At 36.2% G+C, this 22,747-nt stretch overlaps 2 protein-coding genes across 2 annotated transcripts; both read left to right on the top strand.

Annotated features, from left to right (window-relative positions):
• The first annotated feature begins 517 nt into the window (after window positions 1-517).
• Window positions 518-4,544, top strand: LOC145795546 (ubiquitin carboxyl-terminal hydrolase 19-like). Its single transcript, XM_082880274.1, has 8 exons — window positions 518-664; window positions 760-838; window positions 1,287-1,470; window positions 1,565-1,653; window positions 1,799-1,884; window positions 1,975-2,137; window positions 2,714-2,837; window positions 3,867-4,544. Exons 2-4 carry the CDS (start codon window positions 786-788, stop codon window positions 1,604-1,606), a joined length of 279 nt encoding a protein of 92 aa, XP_082736400.1. The 5' UTR covers window positions 518-664; window positions 760-785; the 3' UTR covers window positions 1,607-1,653; window positions 1,799-1,884; window positions 1,975-2,137; window positions 2,714-2,837; window positions 3,867-4,544.
• Window positions 3,214-17,850, top strand: LOC114319752 (ubiquitin carboxyl-terminal hydrolase 19-like). Its single transcript, XM_082881522.1, has 6 exons — window positions 3,214-3,282; window positions 3,867-4,024; window positions 4,496-4,580; window positions 4,973-5,185; window positions 5,738-5,799; window positions 17,034-17,850. The coding sequence occupies exons 1-6, from the start codon at window positions 3,214-3,216 to the stop codon at window positions 17,848-17,850; spliced, it is 1,404 nt and encodes a 467-aa protein (XP_082737648.1).
• Window positions 17,851-22,747: the final 4,897 nt, after the last annotated feature.

Genomic DNA, 22,747 nt, shown 5'->3' with positions numbered 1-22,747 from the left:
AAGGGGAATAGAAGCCATAAACAGGTATTTTACATCATTTTAAAAGGTACATTGCTTTTGTAATCAATTTAATTTGCTTGCACAGAGGGTTTGTCTTCTAAGCCCTTTTGTGCATAATTCTTTATCATCATTGGAGAATTAATCCACATTGCATTCCTTTCAAATTTATCAATCCTCACCCATTCTTTTTTGTTTCATTATTTCTAAAGCACATAACCTATGATTCATCGTGTGAATTGTTATTTCAAATTGAATTTCTTTGATACCAGAGCCTGTTAGACTTCATTCACTTTGGAAGTTGCATCAACTTCTGACATGCTATGGAATAAAACAGTAGTAGTTGTGGAATTCTGCTCTATACTAAGTTAATATTCCCGTGTGAAAATTTAAATTGTTGTTCTTCGATGTGAACATCTCTGAGTCCTGTCCAGGACAAATGTTTCACCTAACTGCTCATGAAATAAGATGGATTTCTAATGTTACGTTTCTCATGTGCTCTTGGGGCTCATTTAGATGGTGTCTGTAGAAGACGAGGACCTTGCTGGTTTGGAAAATGTAAGTTCCGAAGGAGAAGACAATAACTATGAAGCTGAGTTAACTGATGAAGAAACAGCTGCATCTGGAATTCTAACTGGGAGGAGGCCTTACAGAAAGAAAATCTGTGGTATTGTTTTGTGTAGCTAGTATCATCCTAATACGATAATTTGAACAAGTTGGTGATCATGTTTGATCATAGGCCCTTTTTCCAATCATTTGCAGTGGATAGTGCTGAATCACTTCCCTTGATGGAAGGTGAAGGGAGATCATTCAGAGTAAAGGGATTCAATCAAAATCAAAGGTCAGCAATCATCTCCAACTAGTTTGAATAAGGACCTTAATCATTTTGATCCTTCTGGGTAGACATTTCTTTTTTATGTGGACCTTTTTTTGTTCCTTCGTTAACACACCCTGAGAAGTGACTCCCACGGAAGAAATTTCAGTGTGTGTCTTGCTTTTGTTTTTTTGTTCAGGAGGTAATTGCTATAAGCTTATTTGGCAGCACTTTCTGTTTTTATTTATTCCTCTTTAAGTTTCCTGTATTATTTTCTGTTCTTGGCATTAACCTCGGGATCTTTTGTAATTAACCTATGGTTTTATGTATTGCTGCTTCGTCTTAATTCCCACTTCTTTGTCATAAGAGTTTGATCTTGTCTTCTTGCTTTCTTGCACGCGACTTGTTGCTAGGTTTGCCTTTATATATTTCATACGAGTTTTTAATGTTTTCAATCTTTCTTCCTTTATCCCAGCTCCAGAGCTTGCCAAACTTACCATTGGAAATCTGGGCATAAGACAAAATGCAAGGACTTTCAATTATCTGGGCAGGTAAAATCAATGCAGTCTGCATATATGCAGCATGGACGGAGAGATTCTAGTGCAATTGCACTGGTTCCTTCCAGTGGAACCGTTAATATTACCAAACAGTCAAAAGAGGTAAATAATTTCCTTTTTATTGATCTTTATATTCATAGATTTTAGTATGCCTTTTGGTTGGGAAGGACACTAGTAATGTGCAGTAACATTTCAGATTCTTTTCCCCTATGAGGATTTTGTGGAACTATTTAATTAGGACAAGCGAGGATTTCCTCCATGTGGGCTTCTTAATTGTGGAAACGGGTTTGTGTTTACCATTCCATTATTTGTTCTAAACTTATTGTTCAGATGGTTTCACTGGCTTGAGAGCTTCAATTGCATAAAGTGCACATGTTTAAGTATCCAGTTTTAACTCACAATGTGCTATATTGTTGTTGTATTTGTGCAGCTACTTTGCTAATGTGGTTCTACAATGTCTTGTGTACACTCGGCCCCTTGTTGCCTATTTGTTGGAGAAAGGCCATCGGAAAGAATGTAAATGCAGACCAAAACTTTTTGTGGCCTATATTTTAAGGATGATCAAACAATTTCTCATTCTTTTGTTTGTTGTCTCTTGTTGCTCAGGCAGACGGAATGATTGGTGCTTCCTTTGTGAATTTCAAACCCATGTCAAAAGATCCAGTGAAAATCGGCATCCCTTTTCACCAAATAATATTCTCTCGCGGTTACCTAATATTGGTGGTGACCTTTGCTATGGAAAACAAGAGGATGCGCATGAGTTCATGAGGTCCTATTACTTGCTTTACTCCTAGTTTAACTTAGTTTGTCTCTATCTATAAAGAAAACTTTATCATGAACCCTTGTGTATTTGATGGCCAGTGTTGGTTTAATATGATAAAGTTTTATTGATTTCAATAACAAATTTTAGACGTTTCATTTTGATTTAGGCTCCATTTGTTTCAACGTAAAATATTTTTCTTGTAAATTGATTTTACATAGAAAAAATATTTTTCTTTTTGGTTTTCGACGTTTGGTTGACACTTGAAACAAAAACATTTTAATGCCTAAAAGAGAAATTTTGATCCAATAAAGTGTCATTTATGATTTTTTTAGTGAGCTAAGATATTTATTTGAATAGGCTAAACATGTCGAAAAGGTAGTGAGTGAGAGTTAACTTTGTAAAACTTGACTTGCGAAATTTTTAAAGGTAAGTCATTTTTTAGAAAATGATGTAAAAATATTTTCCTTCAAAAATATTTTACTTGTTTTTTGTTCAACAGAACAACGGAAAATGAGTTAAATTTTTTAGACAAAAACATTTTACGTCAAAACAAATGGAGCCTTAAGTTCATTCACTTTGCAGGTTTGCTATCAATACTATGCAATCAGTGTGCCTAGATGAATTTGGGGAAGAGAAGGCCCTTCATCCTAGCACTCAAGAAACAATCCTTATTCAACATATATTTGGGGGTCATCTCCAATCTCAGGTAGCTTGCAATTACACTGAGGTTTTGATATTAATTTGTGAAATGCACCGTTATAGATTCTAACATTCTATTGACTTGCAGGTATCTAGGATCTACCCATTCTTGTTTCTACTCTGGTTAAGCATGTAGGTGGTAGATTCTTAACATAATTATTTTATGATTCCAGCATATCCATCATGATAATGTCATTTCCTTTTTCTTTCAGTCATATGTGGCTTTGTTGTCCTTTGACTTTGTAAGGAATTATTTTCTACATCACTAATTAAAGCTTATCTGGCAATTCCTAGTATCAAATAACAGCTGAATGGGCTTTAAAAACTATGAATGTGCTGCATAGTTATAAATAGAATGTTAGTTGAAATAAATCAATAAAACTATGAGGGAAAAGAATTTTAATTGCTTACTGGAAGCTGGTGTAGTTGTTCAGATCATAACTGGGCATAAGGCAAGCCTCGAGGAGTGACAGTTCACTTCATGGCTGTGCCTCAAATGTTATAACCCGTCACACTTAGACTTGAGGTGAATTTGTTGTTTTATAGGTGGTGTTTGGCAAGTTTTGGGTTTGGGTTTTTTTTGATTTTTTTCACTAAATGACAAAATTTTTGCAAAACCAAAACAAACAAATCCAAACAAAATATCACATCCAACCCCATAATCATTTCACTTTTTCTCTCACAAACATCACATCCAACCACAAAAAAACCCAACTATCTTCCCAAACACCAAAAAAATTTTATCCAATAATATCCTACAACTAAAAAAACCTACATAAAAACCCACTTCCCAAACACCCACATAGCGTTGTGTGCTCTATAGTTTTTGCATCTAGCTATAACCATTTTACTTTGATTCTGTCCTAAATGTGTTAATTCCTTTTTTTCTCTCTCTTATTTCCTAGGTGATTTGTTCAAAATGCAATAATGTTTCAAATCAGTATGAAAATAGTTTTTGCATCTAGCTATAACCATTTTTCTTTGATTCTGTCATGAATGTGTTAATTCCTTTTTTTTTCTCTCTCTTATTTCCCAGGTGATTTGTTCAAAATGCAATAATGTTTCAAATCAGTATGAAAATATGATGGATCTAACTGTTGAAATTCAAGGGGATGCCACATCTTTAGAGGAATGCTTGGACCTATTCACTGTCAGAGAGCGGCTTCACGGAGATAATATGTTTAAATGTGATGGGTAAGGGTTGTTGTTGTTTTCATGTCAAACATAGAGATACATTGCCTTGTTATGTTTTTTTTTTTGGTAGGCTACCACTGGTATGTTATATTTACTCTAGCGGGGATATGTGAAAAATATATTGGGACCCATAACTATTTCGGCATGATCTCCACCTTAATGACAGCTCATAGGGCTCTCGTTAGCATGGCCTTTTATTTTTTTTATTTTATTTTATTTTTTATATATGGTACATCAGGACACAATAGTTCTATTTGTCTTTGAATTTGAACCTTTACTAATGCCAACTCTTTTGCTTAGTGAAGAACGACCAATTCAATGATATCCCATTATGGGGGTTTGATTTTTCCACTAATGTAGTAATAATTATTAATATAAATGATTACTTGTAAACATATTGCCGCAAATGTTCTGATGTAAACACCACTGAATCAATGGTATTAGGATCATAATATGCCAATCTCTTTGCAGATGCAATGAGTATGTCATGGCATGGAAGCGTCTTACTATTCGAAGGCCCCCAAACATTCTTACAATTGCTTTAAAGAGGTTTCAGGTTTGTGATAAGTTTTTCTTTCCTTCACTTTTGGTATATATATATATATTAGTAGTCTTTCCTCTTTTCCTCCTCCCTCCTTGGGGTATATCTTCAACAATTTTCAAGGGAGAACCACTATTTCCACACCTTTTTGGTGGCACTGCACCAACTCACACGTTGGGCCCACCTAGTGAGGTTCCTGTGGAAGCAACCAATACTTAGGCAGTCGAAATAGCATAGCATAGTAGTCATTAAGTTGCCATCTGATTAAATTTTGAACTACATCTTGAATTGGTGATTAGTCCATGGCAGAATTTTAGTTTTGGTTTTGTGAATTAAATGCTTGAAGAAGTTTGAAATTTTTATTATTCTCTCTGATAAGTTCTAATTTATGTGCATATTTGTTGCAGAGCGGGAGGTTTGGAAAACTTAACATGAGGGTGACTTTCCCTAAAACTTTAGATCTTAGCCCTTACATGAGTGAAGTAGGAGATGGTAACGATGATTACAAGCTATATGCAGTGGTTATCCATGTTGACATGTTAAATGCATCGTTTTTCGGCCATTACATTTGTTATACAAAGGGTTTGTGTGGAAAATGGTACAGGATTGATGACTGCAAGGTAGAAATAGCTCTCTCTCTCTCTCTGTGTACCCAGGGACCCAAAAAAAAAAAAAAAAGGGAAAATGGACCAGTACCATATGTACAGATGAGCATGTGTCCCATATGTGAATATATTTTTGTCCAGCTACTCCATGTTAAACTCTCTATATATATATATATATATGTATGTGTGTGTGTGTGTGTGTGTGTGTGTGTGTGTGTGTTGACATCCATTCGCCAAGGCATCTATCTGATAACACCGAGTGTAAGACTTGGTGATCTCACTTCTTCGAAAAAAATCCCATTGCATTTTGAGAATGTCCTCCATGGAAGCTTCCTCTCTCGTCTGTATCATACTCTTTGAATTTTACTGCTGGTTCATTGTCAGTGCGCATTTAGTTTGTAAATCTCTGTTCATTATGCAAAAATATGGGACATAATTGATTCTGGTCAAGACAAACATCAGTAGAAAATGCAATATTTATGTGGTCTTGTTGAAACATGTATTGTTTTTGTTAGTCTACTTGAATTTGTAGTTTCATCTAACTTGATTCACAATTTTTTTTTTCAGGTCATGAGGGTTGATTTGGAAGAGGTGCTCTCGCAGGGGGCTTATATGCTGTTGTATAGCAGGTAGCTGATCTTCTTACTTTCCCTGCTATTAGTGACTTGTCAATTTCAATATAAGAGTAATTGTCATACATTTTGTTACTCAAGGATGGCCTATCACCTAAAATTCAGTGGATACACATGTTCATGATTGACGTGGAATAATGTCTTAAATGTGATTTGAAACATCTGGCCAAGCCCTCTTTTGAGGAAAAGGCTAAGTTGTAACAACCTCTAACCCTACATCTCCTTGATGAGGAAAAAGTAGATGAGGAGCAGACCTATCACCAATGGTGAAAGACAGCTCATTGCTTTCTCCTTTGCGCCTTATGGCTTCTCTCATTCATTAATGAAATTGCGTTAATCCTAATACAAGTTAAAATACTTTCTTATTTAGTCATTACTTTCTTATATCTTTCTTTTTTCGCCTGTTAAGTAAACTACTTTCTTATATCTTAAAACCCCTTCACATGCTATTTAATATGACCCTCATCCTGGTATTACTATATAATTTTTTTTTTCTTGATCGTTATCTTAAACATATCATTTAAAAAGATTACATTCATTGCATATTCAACCTTTTTTTAGTGACTTCTTTGATAACAAAACTTGCCAAAATTTGATTTAAATTATAGGCAATATAATAAATAAGGCTTCTTGAAAACAGCACGATACTCATTTTTTATTTTATCCATTTATATGTGCGATCCTTTCCTGTAGCTTGACTTTTGAAGCTTCTTCAAATCTCTCCACTTTTGGGGAGATTCAAAAAGTAGGTTATAAGGGATTATCTTTTCTTTTCTCTCCAAATCATCCCATACAAATAGACTGTTATTAGTACTACAAAGCTTGATTTTCAGGGAAACTAGGAAAGCCATTTGCCCTTAGCCGAATTCGCCTACAACAACAGTTATCATTCAAGTATTGGTATGGCGCCTTTCGAGGCATTGTATGGCAAAAAATGTAGGTCTCCGATTTGCTGGGCAGAAGTTGGAGATGGGCCTTTGCTTGGTCCTGAGATTGTATATGAAACGACTGAGAAAGTGAAACTGATACAACAGAGACTGAAAACTGCACAGAGCAGGCGGAAAAGTTATGCTGATGTCAGAAGACGAGACAGAGAATATGAAGTAGGTGATCATGTGTTTGTGAAAGTGACACCGATGAAAGGCCAGACTCGTTTTGGAGTCAAAGGCAAGTTAGCGCCAAGATATGTCGGACCGTATGAGATTATTGAGAAAATCAATCCGGTGGCGTATCAAGTTGCGCTTCCTCCTGAAATGGAGCATATGCACAACGTCTTCCACAATTCTATGTTGAGGGATTACCTCCGGGATCCTTTCCATGTGATAGAGCCTACACGTGTAGTGCTGAGTGATGACTACACTTACGAGGAACAGCCTATTCAGATTGTAAACAAACGGATCAAGAAGTTGAGAAACAAAGAGATCCCGTTAGTGAAAGTCGACTGGCAAAACCATGGTGGCGTGTATACCACTTGGGAAAGAGAAGATGACATGGCTAAAAGATATCCTGAACTGTTTCCACTGAATCCTGTTTTCTTCCAAAACGAAAGTAACTCGAGTTTAGAGGACTAAACTCTTTTAAGGAGGGGAGACTGTAACAACCCTCACCACTGTTTACCGATAAGCTACCGATTACTGCTAAACTGAGACTGATTATGAAAAGTAATTGAACTGATTGAAATACTGAACTGACTGACTGAAATCTGAAACTGATTGATTGACTGTATCTGTTTAAATGCATTATCTATCTGTTTGACTGTTTGATTATCTGTTCATGTTTTATGTTTAAATTGCGAATTGAAGGTCTTATCGGTGGCCGAACCGGAGATCGATTTGTGTTTCATGATCATCATAATTTATGTGATTTTATGGTGTAATTATCTGAAAACTGATTTGGTATGATTAAATTAGATTAAAATGAGCTAAATTACATAAGTTACTGTATTTACCAACTTGCCATCTTAGTGGCCCACTACCTAACACATTTGAGCCTTGCACTTGATCACATAACACTTCTCCCTCAGCCATTTCAGAGGCCACAACCGACTAGAGTGAGAGAGTGAGAGAATAGGAGTGATTTCAACTTGATTTTTGTGATTTGGCTTGAAGAAATTGAAGGTTGATTTCATAATTAAACTCCTACACCTTAAACTCAAGACTTAGGTAAGGAGATTTAACCTCTCATTGTTGTGTTTAGGTTGATTCTTGCATGGTTCATGTCTAATTGAGGAGCCAAGTCATGATTTAGTTCTAACATGTTGAATTATAGCTTAATTCATGCATGCATGCCTATATTATTGAATTTTGAGTTGATTCCATGGAAATCTTGCATGCATGTTCATATTGTTGGTATAGTCCATGTTTTCATCTTGTTTTTGGAACAATTGGCTCATTAGAGCAAGTGTTTAAAGCTTGAAAGTGGTTTAAATTCATGCATGTTGCATTGAAGTTAAGTTCATGAAAATTGGTTTGAATTTGAGTTGAAATGATCTTCCCTTGGGCTTTGATTTTACAAATTGAGCTTTGAACCATGTTATACTATGTATTTGCAAATGTTTTCCAGGAAATGAGGCCAAGAGGATTGAATTTGATACATTTGAAGTTGAATTTGAGCTAGAGGTTCAAATCTGGGAATTTCAGATTTTGGACTCACGCTCGAGCGGGGTGACTGGCGCTCGAGTGTGAAATTCGTGCTCCCAGTATTTTGTTCTGTTTTTAAGTCAGCTCGAGCAGGGAAATTTACGCTCGAGCGGGACCTTGTGTCTTACACTCGAGCGGATGTCGAGCGCCCAATCGAGCGTGATTTTCACCTATCCAGCACTTTTGACTGTTTTGAAGTACGCTCGAGCGGTTGAGTCTGAGCTCGAGTGGAAACCTTTGTCTGCATGTCCGCTCGAGCGGATTAACCTACGCTCGAGCGGGACCCCTGTTTTCTGAAAATGTTTTAAAGTACATCTTTGCATCCTCATTTCATCCTAGGCATTCTTAGGCCTAGTTTAAGGCATCTTAATGAGGATATAGATGTAGAACCACACCGAGTCAAGATAGGGATTAAGTTATTATCTTTCCCAACTGTATAGCTTAGTGTGTGTTCAATCTGTAAACTATGTAGGGTTGGCGACTGGGGACGCGCTCTAGCCTAACTGTAGCTCAGAACTCTGTGAGTAACAACTGTGTAAAGATATGTTCAAAAATGATTATCCTCTGAACAATTAAACTGGACTGTTTCTGAATTGATACTGTTCATAGAATGAATGTATGTCCTCTATTCTGAACTGTATTGTGGCATCCTTAGCAACTACTGTTACTGACTGTTACTGTTATAGAGATCTCTGTCGGTTCCCTTGTTAGAACCACTACTGTTTACTGATTGATGGCCATCATTGATTGTTCGGTTTTTCAAGACCTACTGTTTACTGTACTGTTATGCTAATGGATGTACCACATATGACTGTACTGACTGAACGACTGAAATACTGATTTAATGAACTGTTTTCATTACTGTAAGGACATCCATTCTAAACCTCTTTACGCATTATATTATTCACTGGGCTTTAGCTCACTGCTCATATATATATGTAGGTGTACAGGCACCAGACCGCGGCTAATAGCGTCGGGGTAAGCTCCAGTTTTGTCAAGCCAACCACTGTGCCTCACTGCAAAGTTCCAAGCCTGTCAAGCTATGGCTTAGGGGTGCTTTAATTTCCCCCGTCTATCTCTGTAACTGTTTTGTTAACTGTATAGACTATATAGACTGTTACTGTACTGTTTAATAGGGATTAGGTCCCTGATCTGAATGATTATAAATGTTGTACATACTGTTCTGCACTGTGTGTATATATATATGTTTGCATGAAAAGTCTTTTTGGCATACAGACTGTCACAGCTCATTGGACATTGTTTATTTACTGTATTGGTTTCCACCAAGCCCCTGTACTCTGTTTTACTGTATTACTGTTAAGCAGGCCTTCGGTAATCTCGAATTACTGGCTGGTTACGGTGCTAAACCCCTAGGGGCGGGTTTGGGTCATGACAGAGTGGTATCAGAGCGATACTTAACCACGAGTTATACCGCACACACATGTCCAAATGAGCTATAAGATGTCCTAGAAAAGCGATTAGGGCATTGCATGAACTTGTTAAAGTATGTGTGACTATGACATGACTGAATAAATGCTAACGCAATAAATTGTTTAAGTGTGCAACTGCCTATGTTTATAATTGCTATAACTGCTTATAGTGAAATGGATAATACAAGAACTGCAAATGAATCTGAATCCTCATCCTCTGAGGCAAGAATGGCAAGACTGGAGAGAATGATGGAACTCATAACTGAAAGATTAGGGCAACAACAGAACCCACAGCCCCCACCTCCTCCAGTACAGCCAGAGCCACCTGTTAACGATGACATAATTGCACTGACACCTAAGTTCAGCAAGATGAAACCGCCATCCTTTCAGGGAGGCCTGGAACCGTTAAAAGCTGAAGCATGGGTCCTTGAGACAGAAAAGTTATTTGAAGTGTTTCCGTACTGTGAAGCACATAAAGTACTGTTAGCTACCTTTACCTTGCAAGAAGAGGCCAGAAGGTGGTGGATGCTCATCCGCGATGATAGCACTGTAATGACTTGGGCTCAATTCAAAGGAGCCTTCTTTGAAAAGTACTTCCCTCAGTGTGTCAGGGACAGAAAAGTAACTGAATTTGAACAGCTGAGATAGGGCACAATGTTCGTTGCTGAATATGAAACAAAGTTCACCGAGCTTGCTAGATATGCACCACACATGGTGGACACTGATTATAAGAAGGCCAGAAAGTTTGAAGGCAACCTTAATGTTGCAATACTGGACAGAATTAATGTTTTGAAGCTACCGAATTATGTAAATGTTCTTGACCGAGCCTTGATGGCTGAATCGAACATTGAGGCACTGAAAACTGAAACACCAGCGTCTGAATGGCATGGTAAAAGGCAGGGTTTTAAATTCAAGAAAGGCAAGCATAACCCATTGAACAAGAAACAGAATACGGGGACAACAACTAGCCCCAGCCAAGGGAGTGGTTTCATACCACTCTGTTCTGAGTGTGGCAGGAAGCACAAAAAGGTCTGTTACAAAATATCTAGAGCCTGTTACAAGTGTGGCAAGGTGGGCCACATGGTTAAAGACTGCCCCTCTGCTCCACAAGCCAATAGTAAAGCTGCACCAAGCGTGGCAGCATCAACTGTTGCACCAAAATTGAACCCCAAAGCTACCGGGAAAGAGCCCATGAGGCAGGGCCGAGTGTTCGCCCTAGTACCGGGAGATGTGCAGAATACCGAGATCGTTGTGTCAGGTATTCTCTCTATTTGTACTCAAAATGCTTATGTACTAATTAATTCGGGGTCTACGCATTCATATGTGTCGCATGCTTTTTCGCGAAAACTGAATAGACCATTAGAACCCATGAATTATCTGTTAGCTGTATCATCACCCGTTGGGGGATCCATGACTCGTGCATATATGTACCCTGCTTGTGAAATTATTGTTGGAGATGCACATCTGTATATTGATTTACTGCCACTGAACATTGACCATTTTGACGTAATATTGGGAATGGACTGGTTAACGAAATACCATGCTACTATAAACTGTGTAATGAAACAAGTAGTTTTCTGTCCACCTGGTTTACCCGAATTTGTATTTAATGGGGTTGGAGTAGTACCTCCCCCGTATCTGATTTCACCCATGAAAGCTTGTAAATTGATTAAGAAGGGATGTAAAGGGTATCTGCGTTCTGTATTGACTGTATCTACTGATGATAATGCTAATGTGAACAGTATTCCCATAGTCAGAGAATTCCCAGATTTTTTTCCAGATAATCTGCCAGAGGATTTGATTGACAGGGAGATTGAATTCACCGTTGATGTGATTCCGGGTATCCAACCAGTATCTAAAGCTCCTTACCGAATGGCTCCGACTGAATTGAAAGAATTGAAAGTGCAACTGCGGGAACTGTTAGATAAGAAGTTCATTAGGCCCAATACTTCACCGTGGGGCGCACCTGTTTTGTTTGTGAAAAAGAAAAACGGCTCACTGAGACTGTGTATTGACTACCGTGAACTGAACAAGGTAACTGTGAAAAATAAATACCCATTGCCACGTATTGATGACTTATTTGATCAGTTATAGGGTGCTCAAGTGTTCTCTAAGATCAACCTCAGATCAGGATACCATCAGTTGAAAGCTAAACCAGAAAACATTGACAAAACTGCTTTTCGAACGAGGTATGGACATTACAAATTTTTAGTTATGCCTTTCGGAGTTACCAATGCACCTGCTGCATTTATGGACCTCATGAACAGAATCTTTAAACCGTACCTTGATATTGTTGTATTCATTGATGACATACTGATTTACTCCAAAAGTATAGAAGAACATGAACATCATCTGAGACTTGTCCTACAGACCCTAAGAGAACAGAAACTTTATGCTAAACTGTCTAAATGTGAATTTTGGCTTGATCATGTTATGTTTTGGGGGCATGTTGTTAGCAAAGATGGAATTTCAGTTGATCCACAAAAAGTTGAAGCGGTAGTAAACTGGCCTAGACCAACAAATGTGACAGAAGTCCGAAACTTTTTGGGTTTGGCTGGATATTACAGAAGATTTGTCAAAAATTTCTCCAAAATTGCCTTACCGTTGACTCAATTAACTCAGAAGGGGACATCATTTGACTGGACTGACCAAAGGGAATCAGCATTCCAAGAGTTGAAAACTCGACTTGTAACTGCACAGATTCTTACCCTACCTTCAGGTACGGATGGTTTTACTGTATTTAGTGATGCTTCTCATAAGGGTTTGGGATGTGTTTTAATGCAGAATGGGAGAGTTATTGCTTATGCTTCCCGACAACTGAGACCGCACGAAAAGAATTACCCTTACCCAACCCATGACTTGGAACTTGCCGCAGTGGTATTTGCATTGAAAATCTGGCGTCACTACCTGTATGGGGCGACATGTGAGGTATATACAGATCACAAGAGTCTGAAATATTTCTTCACACAGAAAAAACTGAACATGAGACAGCAGAGATGGCTAGAACTGATTAAAGACTATGACCTACAGATTTTGTACCATTCGGGAAAAGCCAACACCGTTGCCGATGCACTGAGCCAAAAATCGATTGGAAATTTAGCCTGTTTGCTCACCGGGCAGAAAGAATTGCTTTGTGACCTTGAAAAATCTAAAATTAAAATTGTTTTGCGGGAACAAGGTGGAACAATAGCTGCTATTTCTGCTCAACCGGCACTGATTGAAGAGATTAAAGAGAAACAGCAACAAGATGACTTCTTGATGAAGATCATCGAAGAACAGGAATCTAAACCGAGACCGGGTTTCAAATTTGAAAATAATGTACTGAAATTTCAAGAAAGACTGTGTGTACCGAATGACACTGCACTGAAAAGAAGAGTTCTGCAAGAAGGCCACAATTCAAAACTATCTATCCATCCAGGGAACACGAAAATGTACCAAGATCTGAAATTGAATTTCTGGTGGCCGGGAATGAAGAAAGAAATTGCTGATTTTGTATCGAAATGTCTTCATTGCCAACAAGTTAAAGCCGAACATCAACGACCCGCAGGCCTATTGCAACCCTTACCCATACCGGAGTGGAAATGGGAACATATCACCATGGATTTTATTGTAGGATTGCCTCGCTCCAGTAAAGGTATGGACTCAATTTGGATTATTGTTGATAGACTGACTAAATCTGCTCACTTCTTACCTGTTAAGACAATTTATAATGCGGACAAATTGGCTATACTCTATATTGATGAAATTGTTAGACTGCATAGAGTACCTGTGTCCATTGTTTCTGACAGGGATTCGAAGTTTACATCGAGGTTTTGGCAAAGCTTACAGACTACATTGGGTATTAAATTGAGACTGAGTAGTGCTTATCATCCTCAGACAGATGGCCAGTCAGAAAGGACCATCCAGACTCTGGAGGATTTACTGAGAATGTGTGTCCTTGATTTTTAGGGAAACTGGGAAAGCCATTTGCCCTTAGCCGAATTCGCCTACAACAACAGTTATCATTCAAGTATTGGTATGGCGCCTTTCGAAGCATTGTATGGCAGAAAATGTAGGTCTTCGATTTGCTGGGGAGAAGTTGGAGATGGGCCTTTGCTTGGGCCCGAGATTGTATATGAAACGACTGAGAAAGTGAAACTGATACAATAGAGACTGAAAATTGCACAAAGCAGACAGAAAAGTTATGCTGATGTCAGAAGACGAGACAGAGAATATGAAGTAGGTGATCACGTGTTTGTGAAAGTGACACCGATGAAAGGCCAGACTCGTTTTGGAGTCAAAGGCAAGTTAGCGCCAAGATATGTCGGACCGTATGAGATTATTGAGAAAATCAATCCGGTGGCGTATCAAGTTGCGCTTCCTCCTGAAATGGAGCATATGCACAACGTCTTCCACATTTCTATGTTGAGGGATTACCTCCGGGATCCTTTCCATGTGATAGAGCCTACTCGTGTAGTGCTGAGTGATGACTACACTTACAAGGAACGGCCTATCTAGATTGTAAACAAACGGATCAAGAAGTTGAGAAACAAAGAGATCCCGTTAGTGAAAGTCGACTGGCAAAACCATGGTAGCGTGTATGCCACTTGGGAAAGAGAAGATGACATGGCTAAAAGATATCCTGAACTGTTTCCACTGAATCCTGTTTTCTTCCAAAACGAAGGTAACTCGAGGTTAGAGGACTAAACTCTTTTAAGGAGGGGAGACTGTAACAACCCTCACCACTGTTTACCGATAAGCTACCGATTACTGCTAAACTGAGACTGATTATGAAAAGTAATTGAACTGATTGAAATACTGAACTGACTGACTGAAATATGAAACTGATTGATTGACTGTGTCTGTTTAAATGCATTATCTATCTGTTTGACTGTTTGATTATCTATTCATGTTTTATGTTTAAATTGCGAATTGAAGGCCTTATCAGTGGCCGAACCGGAGATCGATTTGTGTTTCATGATCATCATAATTTATGTGATTTTATGGTGTAATTATCTAAAAACTGATTTGGTATGATTAAATTAGATTAAAATGAGCTAAATTACATAAGTTACTGTATTTACCAACTTGCTATCTTAGTGGCCCACTACCTAACACATTTGAGCCTTGCACTTGATCACATAACACTTCTTCCTCAGCCATTTCAAAGGCCACAACCAACTAGAGTGAGAGAGTGAGAGAATATGAGTGATTTCAACTTGATTTTTGTGATTTGGCTTGAAGAAATTGAAGGTTGATTCATAATTAAGCTCCTACACCTTAAACTCAAGACTTAGGTAAGGAGATTTAACCTCTCATTGTTGTGTTTAGGTTGATTCTTGCATGGTTCATGTCTAATTGAGGAGCCAAGTCATGATTTAGTTCTAACATGTTGAATTATAGCTTAATTCATGCATGTATGCCTATATTATTGAATTTTGAGTTGATTCCATGGAAATCTTGCATGCATGTTCATATTGTTGGTATAGTCCATGTTTTCATCTTGTTTTTGGAACAATTGGCTCATTAGAGCAAGTGTTTAAAGCTTGAAAGTGGTTTAAATTCATGCATGTTGCATTGAAGTTAAGTTCATGAAAATTGGTTTGAATTTGAGTTGAACTGATCTTCCCTTGGGCTTTGATTTTACAAATTGAACTTTGAACCATGTTATACTATGTATTTGCAAATGTTTTCCAGGAAATGAGGCCAAGAGGATTGAATTTGATACATTTGAAGTTGAATTTGAGCTTGAGGTTCAAATCTGGGAATTTCAGATTTTGGACTCACGCTCGAGCGGGGTGACTGGCGCTCGAGCGTGAAATTCGTGCTCCCAGTATTTTGTTCTGTTTTTAAGTCAGCTCGAGCGGGGAAATTTACGCTCGAGCGGGACCTTGTGTCTTACACTCGAGCGGATGTCGAGCGCCCAATCGAGCGTGATTTTCACCTATCCAGCACTTTTGACTGTTTTGAAGTACGCTCGAGCGGTTGAGTCTGAGCTCGAGTGGAAACCTTTGTCTGCATGTCCGCTCGAGCGGATTAACCTACGCTCGAGCGGGACCCCTGTTTTCTGAAAATGCTTTTAAAGTGCATCTTTGCATCCTCATTTCATCCTAGGCATTCTTAGGTCTAGTTTAAGGCATCTTAATGAGGATATAGATGTAGAACCACACCGAGTCAAGATAGGGATTAAGTTATTATCTTTCCCAACTGTATAGCTTAGTGTGTGTTCAATCTGTAAACTGTGTAGGGTTGGCGACTGGGGACGCGCTTTATCCTAACTGTAGCTCAGAACTCTGTGAGTAACAACAGTGTAAAGATATGTTCAAAAATGATTATCTTCTGAACAATTGAACTGTACTGTTTCTGAATTGATACTGTTAATAGAATGAATGTATGTCCTTTATTCTGAACTGTATTGTGGCATCCTTAGCAACTACTGTTACTGACTGTTACTGTTACAGAGATCTCTGTCGGTTCCCTTGTTAGAACCACTACTGTTTACTGATTGATGGCCATCATTGACTGTTCGGTCTTTCAAGACCTACTGTTTACTGTACTGTTATGCTAATGGATATACCACATATGACTGTACTGACTGAACGACTGAAATACTGATTTAATGAACTGTTTTCATTACTGTGAGGACATCCATTCTAAGCCTCTTTACGCATTATGTTATTCACTGGGCTTTAGCTCACTGCTCATATATATATGTAGGTGTACAGGCACCAGACCGTGGCTAATAGCATCGGGGTAAGCTCCAGTTTTGTCAAGCCAACCACTGTGCCTCACTGCGAAGTTCCGAGCCTGTCAAGCTATGGCTTAGGGGTGCTTTAATTTCCCCCGTCTATCTCTGTAACTGTTTTGTTAACTGTATAGACTATATAGACTGTTACTGTACTGTTTAATAGGGATTAGGTCCCTGATCTGAATGATTATAAATGTCATACATACTGTTCTGCACTGTGTGTATATATATATGTTTGCATGAAAAGTCTTTTTGACATACAGACTGTCACAGCTCATTGGACATTGTTTATTTACTGTATTGGCTTCCGCCAGGCCCCTGTACTCTGTTTTACTGTATTACTGTTAAGTAGGCCTTCGGTAATCTCGGATTACTGGCTGGTTACGGTGCTAAACCCATAGGGGCAGGTTTGGGTCGTGACACTATTGCTTTTAGGGTTTGTGCCCGACCATCATGTCTGAAGCCAATTGAATCTTTAACTAAGGGGAAGCAGCAAACAGTTCAAGAAGTGGAGCCCCATGTCAAACAATCAGTTGAATTCCTCACTACAGCCGAGTCAATTAATGGCACATGTACTTCTGGTTCCTTGTCATCTGATAGCGACTCACGAGAAAAAGTTTCTACTTGCGAAAATGAGAGAACTAATTCTGAAGATGTGAGAGAGGACATTGAAATGGTAGATTCTAAGTCAAGTTCATCTATTCCACAGGATATTGAAGTACATGGCAATGGGTATTCTCATGCGATTGAAGAAACCGCTTCTCCTGTTGTACACGCTAATAGATTAGTCTCTGCGGTTGGTTCTTCTCTAAGTGAGGTGGTTAAGCCTGAAGCTTATTCTCAGAATTCTGAATCAGACTTTCCTCATTCTGCTGTTGATGAGAATACAACTGAGAGAAGTAGTGCCGAAAGGTTGACTGAATCTTCAAGTGAAAGCGCTCAGCCAATACAGAATGGTGTCTGTGAGGAAGGAAAAATTTCTCATGATGCTCATGTTGGTAATTTAAGCTCAGGTGAACTTCTTGATGAGATTAGTCTTGTTGATTGCAACGGTAAGCAGGCAAAAATGGAGACTGGAAAGGGCTTGCCATCATCTAGCAGTACTAAGGATGCCACAAGGAAGTTGGCTAGAAGAAATTCTTCTGAAGGAAAATGGAAGCCTCTGTTTCCTCCAGGTTTTCTCAGAAAGCATTCTGGCAACAATTCTCTAAAGAGATGTGGGAAAGCAAAAGCTCCTTTAGAACTAGCTTAATGTGCATCTTCTTACAATCCTAATAAAGTCATTAGTGGATTTGCAAAACTTGGTTTTCTTAATCAAAATGGTACGAGGACAAAAGATGTGGGAAAGTCTCATTCTAAGTGCAGTAGTTCTTCGTCTCCTATTTTTGAGGAACGAGTTGGGAATCACTTGGACAAGGACGTTATGGCGCTCAGTGGATCTGGTGATTTTAATCACTACAATGGAGATTCTGGTGCTTCTTGTTTTTGGTGATTGAATCCACTAAGAACAGAACCAAGGGTATGGGATTGCCATTAGGATTGATGGGTTGTGGTTGTTTTAGGTGATTCAATCCACCAAGAAGAAGGTTGATGATAGGTTGTGAGTGTGCAAAAGAAGTTCTGTAAACTTGATCTAGTTCCTCAAAACCATTGTTTCTTCTCCCGAAAGTGTTACAATTGTTCTTTTCAAAAACCATAAAAGCTGAGACAGGCATGGGGTATTCTGGTGGGGTAACATACTTGGTGGCCGTGGCAGAAGCGGATGTGGTGGCAGGAGTGTAGCAACTTCTCACCACAGCCCACAAATCCCAATTTTCATCCATTTTCAGTGATGAAGAATAGAGTGGGGATTTCCTTCAACTTCACTGAGCAAAGAACTATGTGTGCCTTTCCTATGATTGCACGTGTGTATATAAGACGAGATGTTTATCCTCCTTCAGTTTGAGGGGATGTTAATGTATATATTAGATATTGATTTCCTAGATATATTAGGTATTGCCATAGTTAGGTCTATTAGAGGATACTCTTTATCATAGTTAGATTCTAATAGAATATTTTTTCTCTGCCTATATATACAGACCTTTTATTGTATAGAACAATTCATTCAATATAATATATATTATTTCCTCTCTCTACTATTATAACAGTAAGAATAAAAATGAATAATCAAATTGAGTTTGTGGGGGCTTTGATAATAAAACGATCTTTTTATTTTTAATTTTTTTTTTCTCATATTGAAAAAAGTAATAAAAATGAGTGGTGTTAAGTCTGTGTCAAAATATTTTTATGTCGAAAAGTCAGTTTATTAGTTTTTTAAATTGTTTAAATCACATTATGTCTTTTCATAATAAATAAAATATATATATATATATATATATTGGTTTTTTTCAAAACAAGTCAAGACAAAAATAACTTAAATAAACTAAAAATGAGATTAATTATTGAGAAGTAAGGGGGAGAAGTATTTTAAATTTTTTTTTTTTTTTTTGATTATCAACTTCTTTAACTTATTAGAGGGTGCATCAAATATTAAATTGTTTGTTAAGTGACATGTTGAACTCAATGTTAATTGTGGCGAGGAACACAAGGATGGTGGGGATAAGATAGAGAAGAAACAAGATAAAGAAAAGAAAAAAAAGTGAGCTATTTTGTATTATTTAAATACTTACATTTGTATTCACATTTTATTTTACTTAACACACATTTTATTATTTTCATTGGAGCATTTATTTTTTAATAAATATTTTTAACACCTATATTTTTAATGTCTTTATTAAGTAGAGAGATGCTCTTAGCAGTAACTTAATAACAACCACTACATGTCTAAGGTAAAAACAACATAATATTCTTGAATGCTACGTCTCTTTAATTATTATTTTTTATAATTTTTTTAAAAAATATTTTAGAATTCTAAAACATGAACTTTAAAAGAACTCTAATGAATTAGATCCCATTATGATGTGATGTGTTTGCTAGTTTTTTTTGTTTTTTATTTTTTATTTTTTTCACTGCCACCTCGGTATAACTCATTTTAGAGCTCTACTTTTAAAACTCTCCATCATTATCTTTTTTCTTTTTTTTTGGGGGGGGGGGCGCTGCTGATAACAACAACTCCAAATCTTTGGTCAAAATTAGGAAGAAATAAATAAATAAATAAATAAATAAAAACTCAGAAGCATGCGTTGATTAAATCAGCTTTGCTAAGGACGCATGCGTATACAACCCGATGGTGTAATTTGCCATGTAATTTTCTATGTAATTTTCCGAGAAAATATTCCCATGCTTGGACAATATAATAATATTTGGCCACTTACATATAATATGTGATGACAAATAACCTGACCACTTCTTTTTTTTAATATTATTTTTAATTTTTAATTCTTTAAATAATCAAGAACAGATTGTAGACATGGGATTGTTTGTTACAGTTTTTGGGAGTGATTATAACTTATTTTGATTTGAGAGTCTGTATCAGACTGTTTGGTGTAATTTCCGCATATAGCTTATCAGGCAAAAATAACTTAAATAAACTGATTATTTGAAAGCCGAGGTATAAGTGCTTTTAGTTTCTGTTTTCTGATTATTAGCTTTTAACTTAAAAAAAAACTCCACCAAACAAGGCCATGATTTTTTCAATATATTGCAAAAATGCAAAATTTAATCTTATATATTGGGTGAAGTAAGATATCAATATTTAGGGCTCATTTGGGAATTGGCTATTTTAGTTAATTTTTTTTATTTTTTATGAAAAGATATGTAAAAAAATAGAGAGAGTAATGTGACAACTTATAATGACTGTTTAACCTTTTAACTAAAATTTTAAGTCTCCAAGCAAGACCTTAAACTTAAAACCTTCTATATAAAATTTGAATGACTTACTATTTAGTTGACCCCATGAATTTCCTCATTCCTCTTTTTGTTAACATTTTTTTTTCTTGAACTCTAGTGGTGAAAGATATATCTCTCTCAATAATTCAATATGTTCTCAATTATTATAAAGTTGTATTTGGATGAAGAATTTGAGAAGAAAATTGTGAAAGACAAATAAATAAGAAGGAAAAATGAATGAAATGGAGGCTATTTTTTATTTTATTTTATTTTATTTATCTTACTTTATGCTTCTTTTTTTTTTTTCTTTTCTCTCTAAGTCTCTCAAATTCATAATCTAAACAGTGTAAGTGAAATTTTACAATTAGCAAATGTGAATTTGTGCCCCTAGGCATTATTTAATGTCATGATTAGGGTGAAATTAATTTTGTGTAAGAAAAGTGTTTTAAAATCAATAAAAAATATTTTTAAAATTGATGAAAAACATATTGTATATATATATTTTTTTTAAATGCGTCCCTCAAAGACACCTGCTATGGATGACTTTTGAATATATGCATATGTAAACACACTTAAATTTGTCATTTTTTTTGAACAAACAGTGGAATTCCTTTGTTTTGCATAGGTAGTAAGTAAATGATCATATTCAAACAAATTGATGAAATTAATTTACGTTCAAATTTTGAATGTGATTTAGTCAAAATTTGAAGTCAAAAATAAAATAAAAATCTCATATTCTTGACTTGATTTTCTATAAACTAATTAAAAGCCAGACCTAGGCAACACATGCTTAACAAGGCTATAAACAAATATCAAAGTCTTAATTAACTAAAATGGCACAACATTAGCATGTATCTACCTTATTATAATAAATTTTGAGTTTTTTTTTTTTAAATCAAACTCCGATCTTGAAAATTCTTATTTTAAAAATCTAAACATTTTAAGCTTATTTCTCAAATTAAAGTTATTTTTAAGTCAAATTTAAAAAATATGACTTAAAGTGCAAAAACATGACTTGACAACATGAATTCAAAAAAACAATTCAAGATCTGAAGTGGTGTAATAAATACACGACTTCAATAAATTTTTGTCTCAACTCATTTCGGTCGGTTGCCCAACTTTCCCTCAATAACACAACAACTCTTTTTTTGTACAAGGAAAATAGAGTCGAGAACTTAAATCAAGCTGTTGAATTAATACACTACTTTATTACTTTTTAGGTAAATTACATTGATACCTTTGAGATTTGGTACATCTCATCCTTTGATGTTATAGAAATTACATTCACACCTCTATGATTAATAGTCTCATTTCACAAATCCCTGTAGTAAAATAGAGAAAATTACATTTAAAAAAAAAAAAAACACAGGAAATGAAAGAAAGAAGAAAAAAAAAAAGAAAAAAAAGAAGAAGTAAAGCAAAGTTAGAAAAGAAATGGTGTATGAATGCAATGTCTTTTTTTATACCAACGTTAATTCTGTCTAAATAATTGCAATGATAGAAGGGTCAATGTAATTTCTCAAACGTTAGGAGCGATATTAAACTTAAATCTCATAGAGTGTAAGTGTAATTTACCCTTACTTTTCACATGTTTTTCAAAATCATGTATTAAAAACACTGACTTTAAACTAAAATTATATTTTCAAAACACAATTTTAAAAATATTTTAAATGGGGTAAATAAGTTTAAAATGCATGGATTCAAGAAATAAGTTTTTTAAAAGCATGGGTTGAGTAAAAAACTCAAATGAGCATTGGTTGAGATTCCCTTGTCAAGTAGGTTTATATTTGTCTTTTCTTTTGTTTTTAAGATGGTAGGTTTAGATCTGTCTTTAATTGTTGGTTAATTTAGCCCAAGTTGTGCTTGAGATTTGGAGATGCTGTTGCACAGTCCGTGCAACAGTATTTGTTGTGCGGTAAAATGGACTTATTTCGAGATTTATTTTGATAATTTAAACTATTCATATTTTAGAATATATCAAGCAAAACATGCTTGTAAAAAATCAAGTTAATCGGATATCGTTTGCCCATTCATTTACTCGCATTTGTATTCATTTTAATACTTTAAATTACAATTATTATTTATTTTTGTAGATCCAAAGGTGAGTAGATGAATGGGCAAACAATATTCGATTAATTTAATTTTTTACAGACATGTTGTACTTGATATATTCTAAAATATAAACAATTTAGATTATCAAAATAGGTCCCAAAATAAACTTATTTTACCGCACAACAAATGCTGCTGCACGGGCTGCGCAGCAACCCCAATTCCAATTATTGACTATCACTTGATCTTAATTATAAGGGTAAATTACAAAT

This window comes from Camellia sinensis, chromosome 7, assembly GCF_055761805.1.
Source record: "Camellia sinensis isolate YWXY chromosome 7, ASM5576180v1, whole genome shotgun sequence".
In the NCBI taxonomy this organism is placed as follows: domain Eukaryota; kingdom Viridiplantae; phylum Streptophyta; class Magnoliopsida; order Ericales; family Theaceae; genus Camellia; species Camellia sinensis.
The sequence above is the reverse complement of the archived record's forward strand: the minus strand, read 5'-3'. Positions and strand labels throughout refer to the sequence as shown.

What these genes read in the sequence shown, in the direction of transcription:
- LOC145795546 (XM_082880274.1), top strand. Translation starts at nt 786, where the DNA reads ATGGAAGGTGAAGGGAGATCATTCAGAGTAAAGGGATTCAATCAAAAT. An exon ending in GGATTCAATCAAAATCAAAG is followed by an intron (nt 839 to 1,286) that starts GTCAGCAATCAT and finishes CCTTTATCCCAG; the next exon opens with CTCCAGAGCTTGCCAAACTT. An exon ending in TTACCAAACAGTCAAAAGAG is followed by an intron (nt 1,471 to 1,564) that starts GTAAATAATTTC and finishes GTAACATTTCAG; the next exon opens with ATTCTTTTCCCCTATGAGGA.
- LOC114319752 (XM_082881522.1), top strand. Translation starts at nt 3,214, where the DNA reads ATGAGGGAAAAGAATTTTAATTGCTTACTGGAAGCTGGTGTAGTTGTT. An exon ending in AATATGTTTAAATGTGATGG is followed by an intron (nt 4,025 to 4,495) that starts GTAAGGGTTGTT and finishes ATCTCTTTGCAG; the next exon opens with ATGCAATGAGTATGTCATGG. An exon ending in TTGCTTTAAAGAGGTTTCAG is followed by an intron (nt 4,581 to 4,972) that starts GTTTGTGATAAG and finishes TATTTGTTGCAG; the next exon opens with AGCGGGAGGTTTGGAAAACT.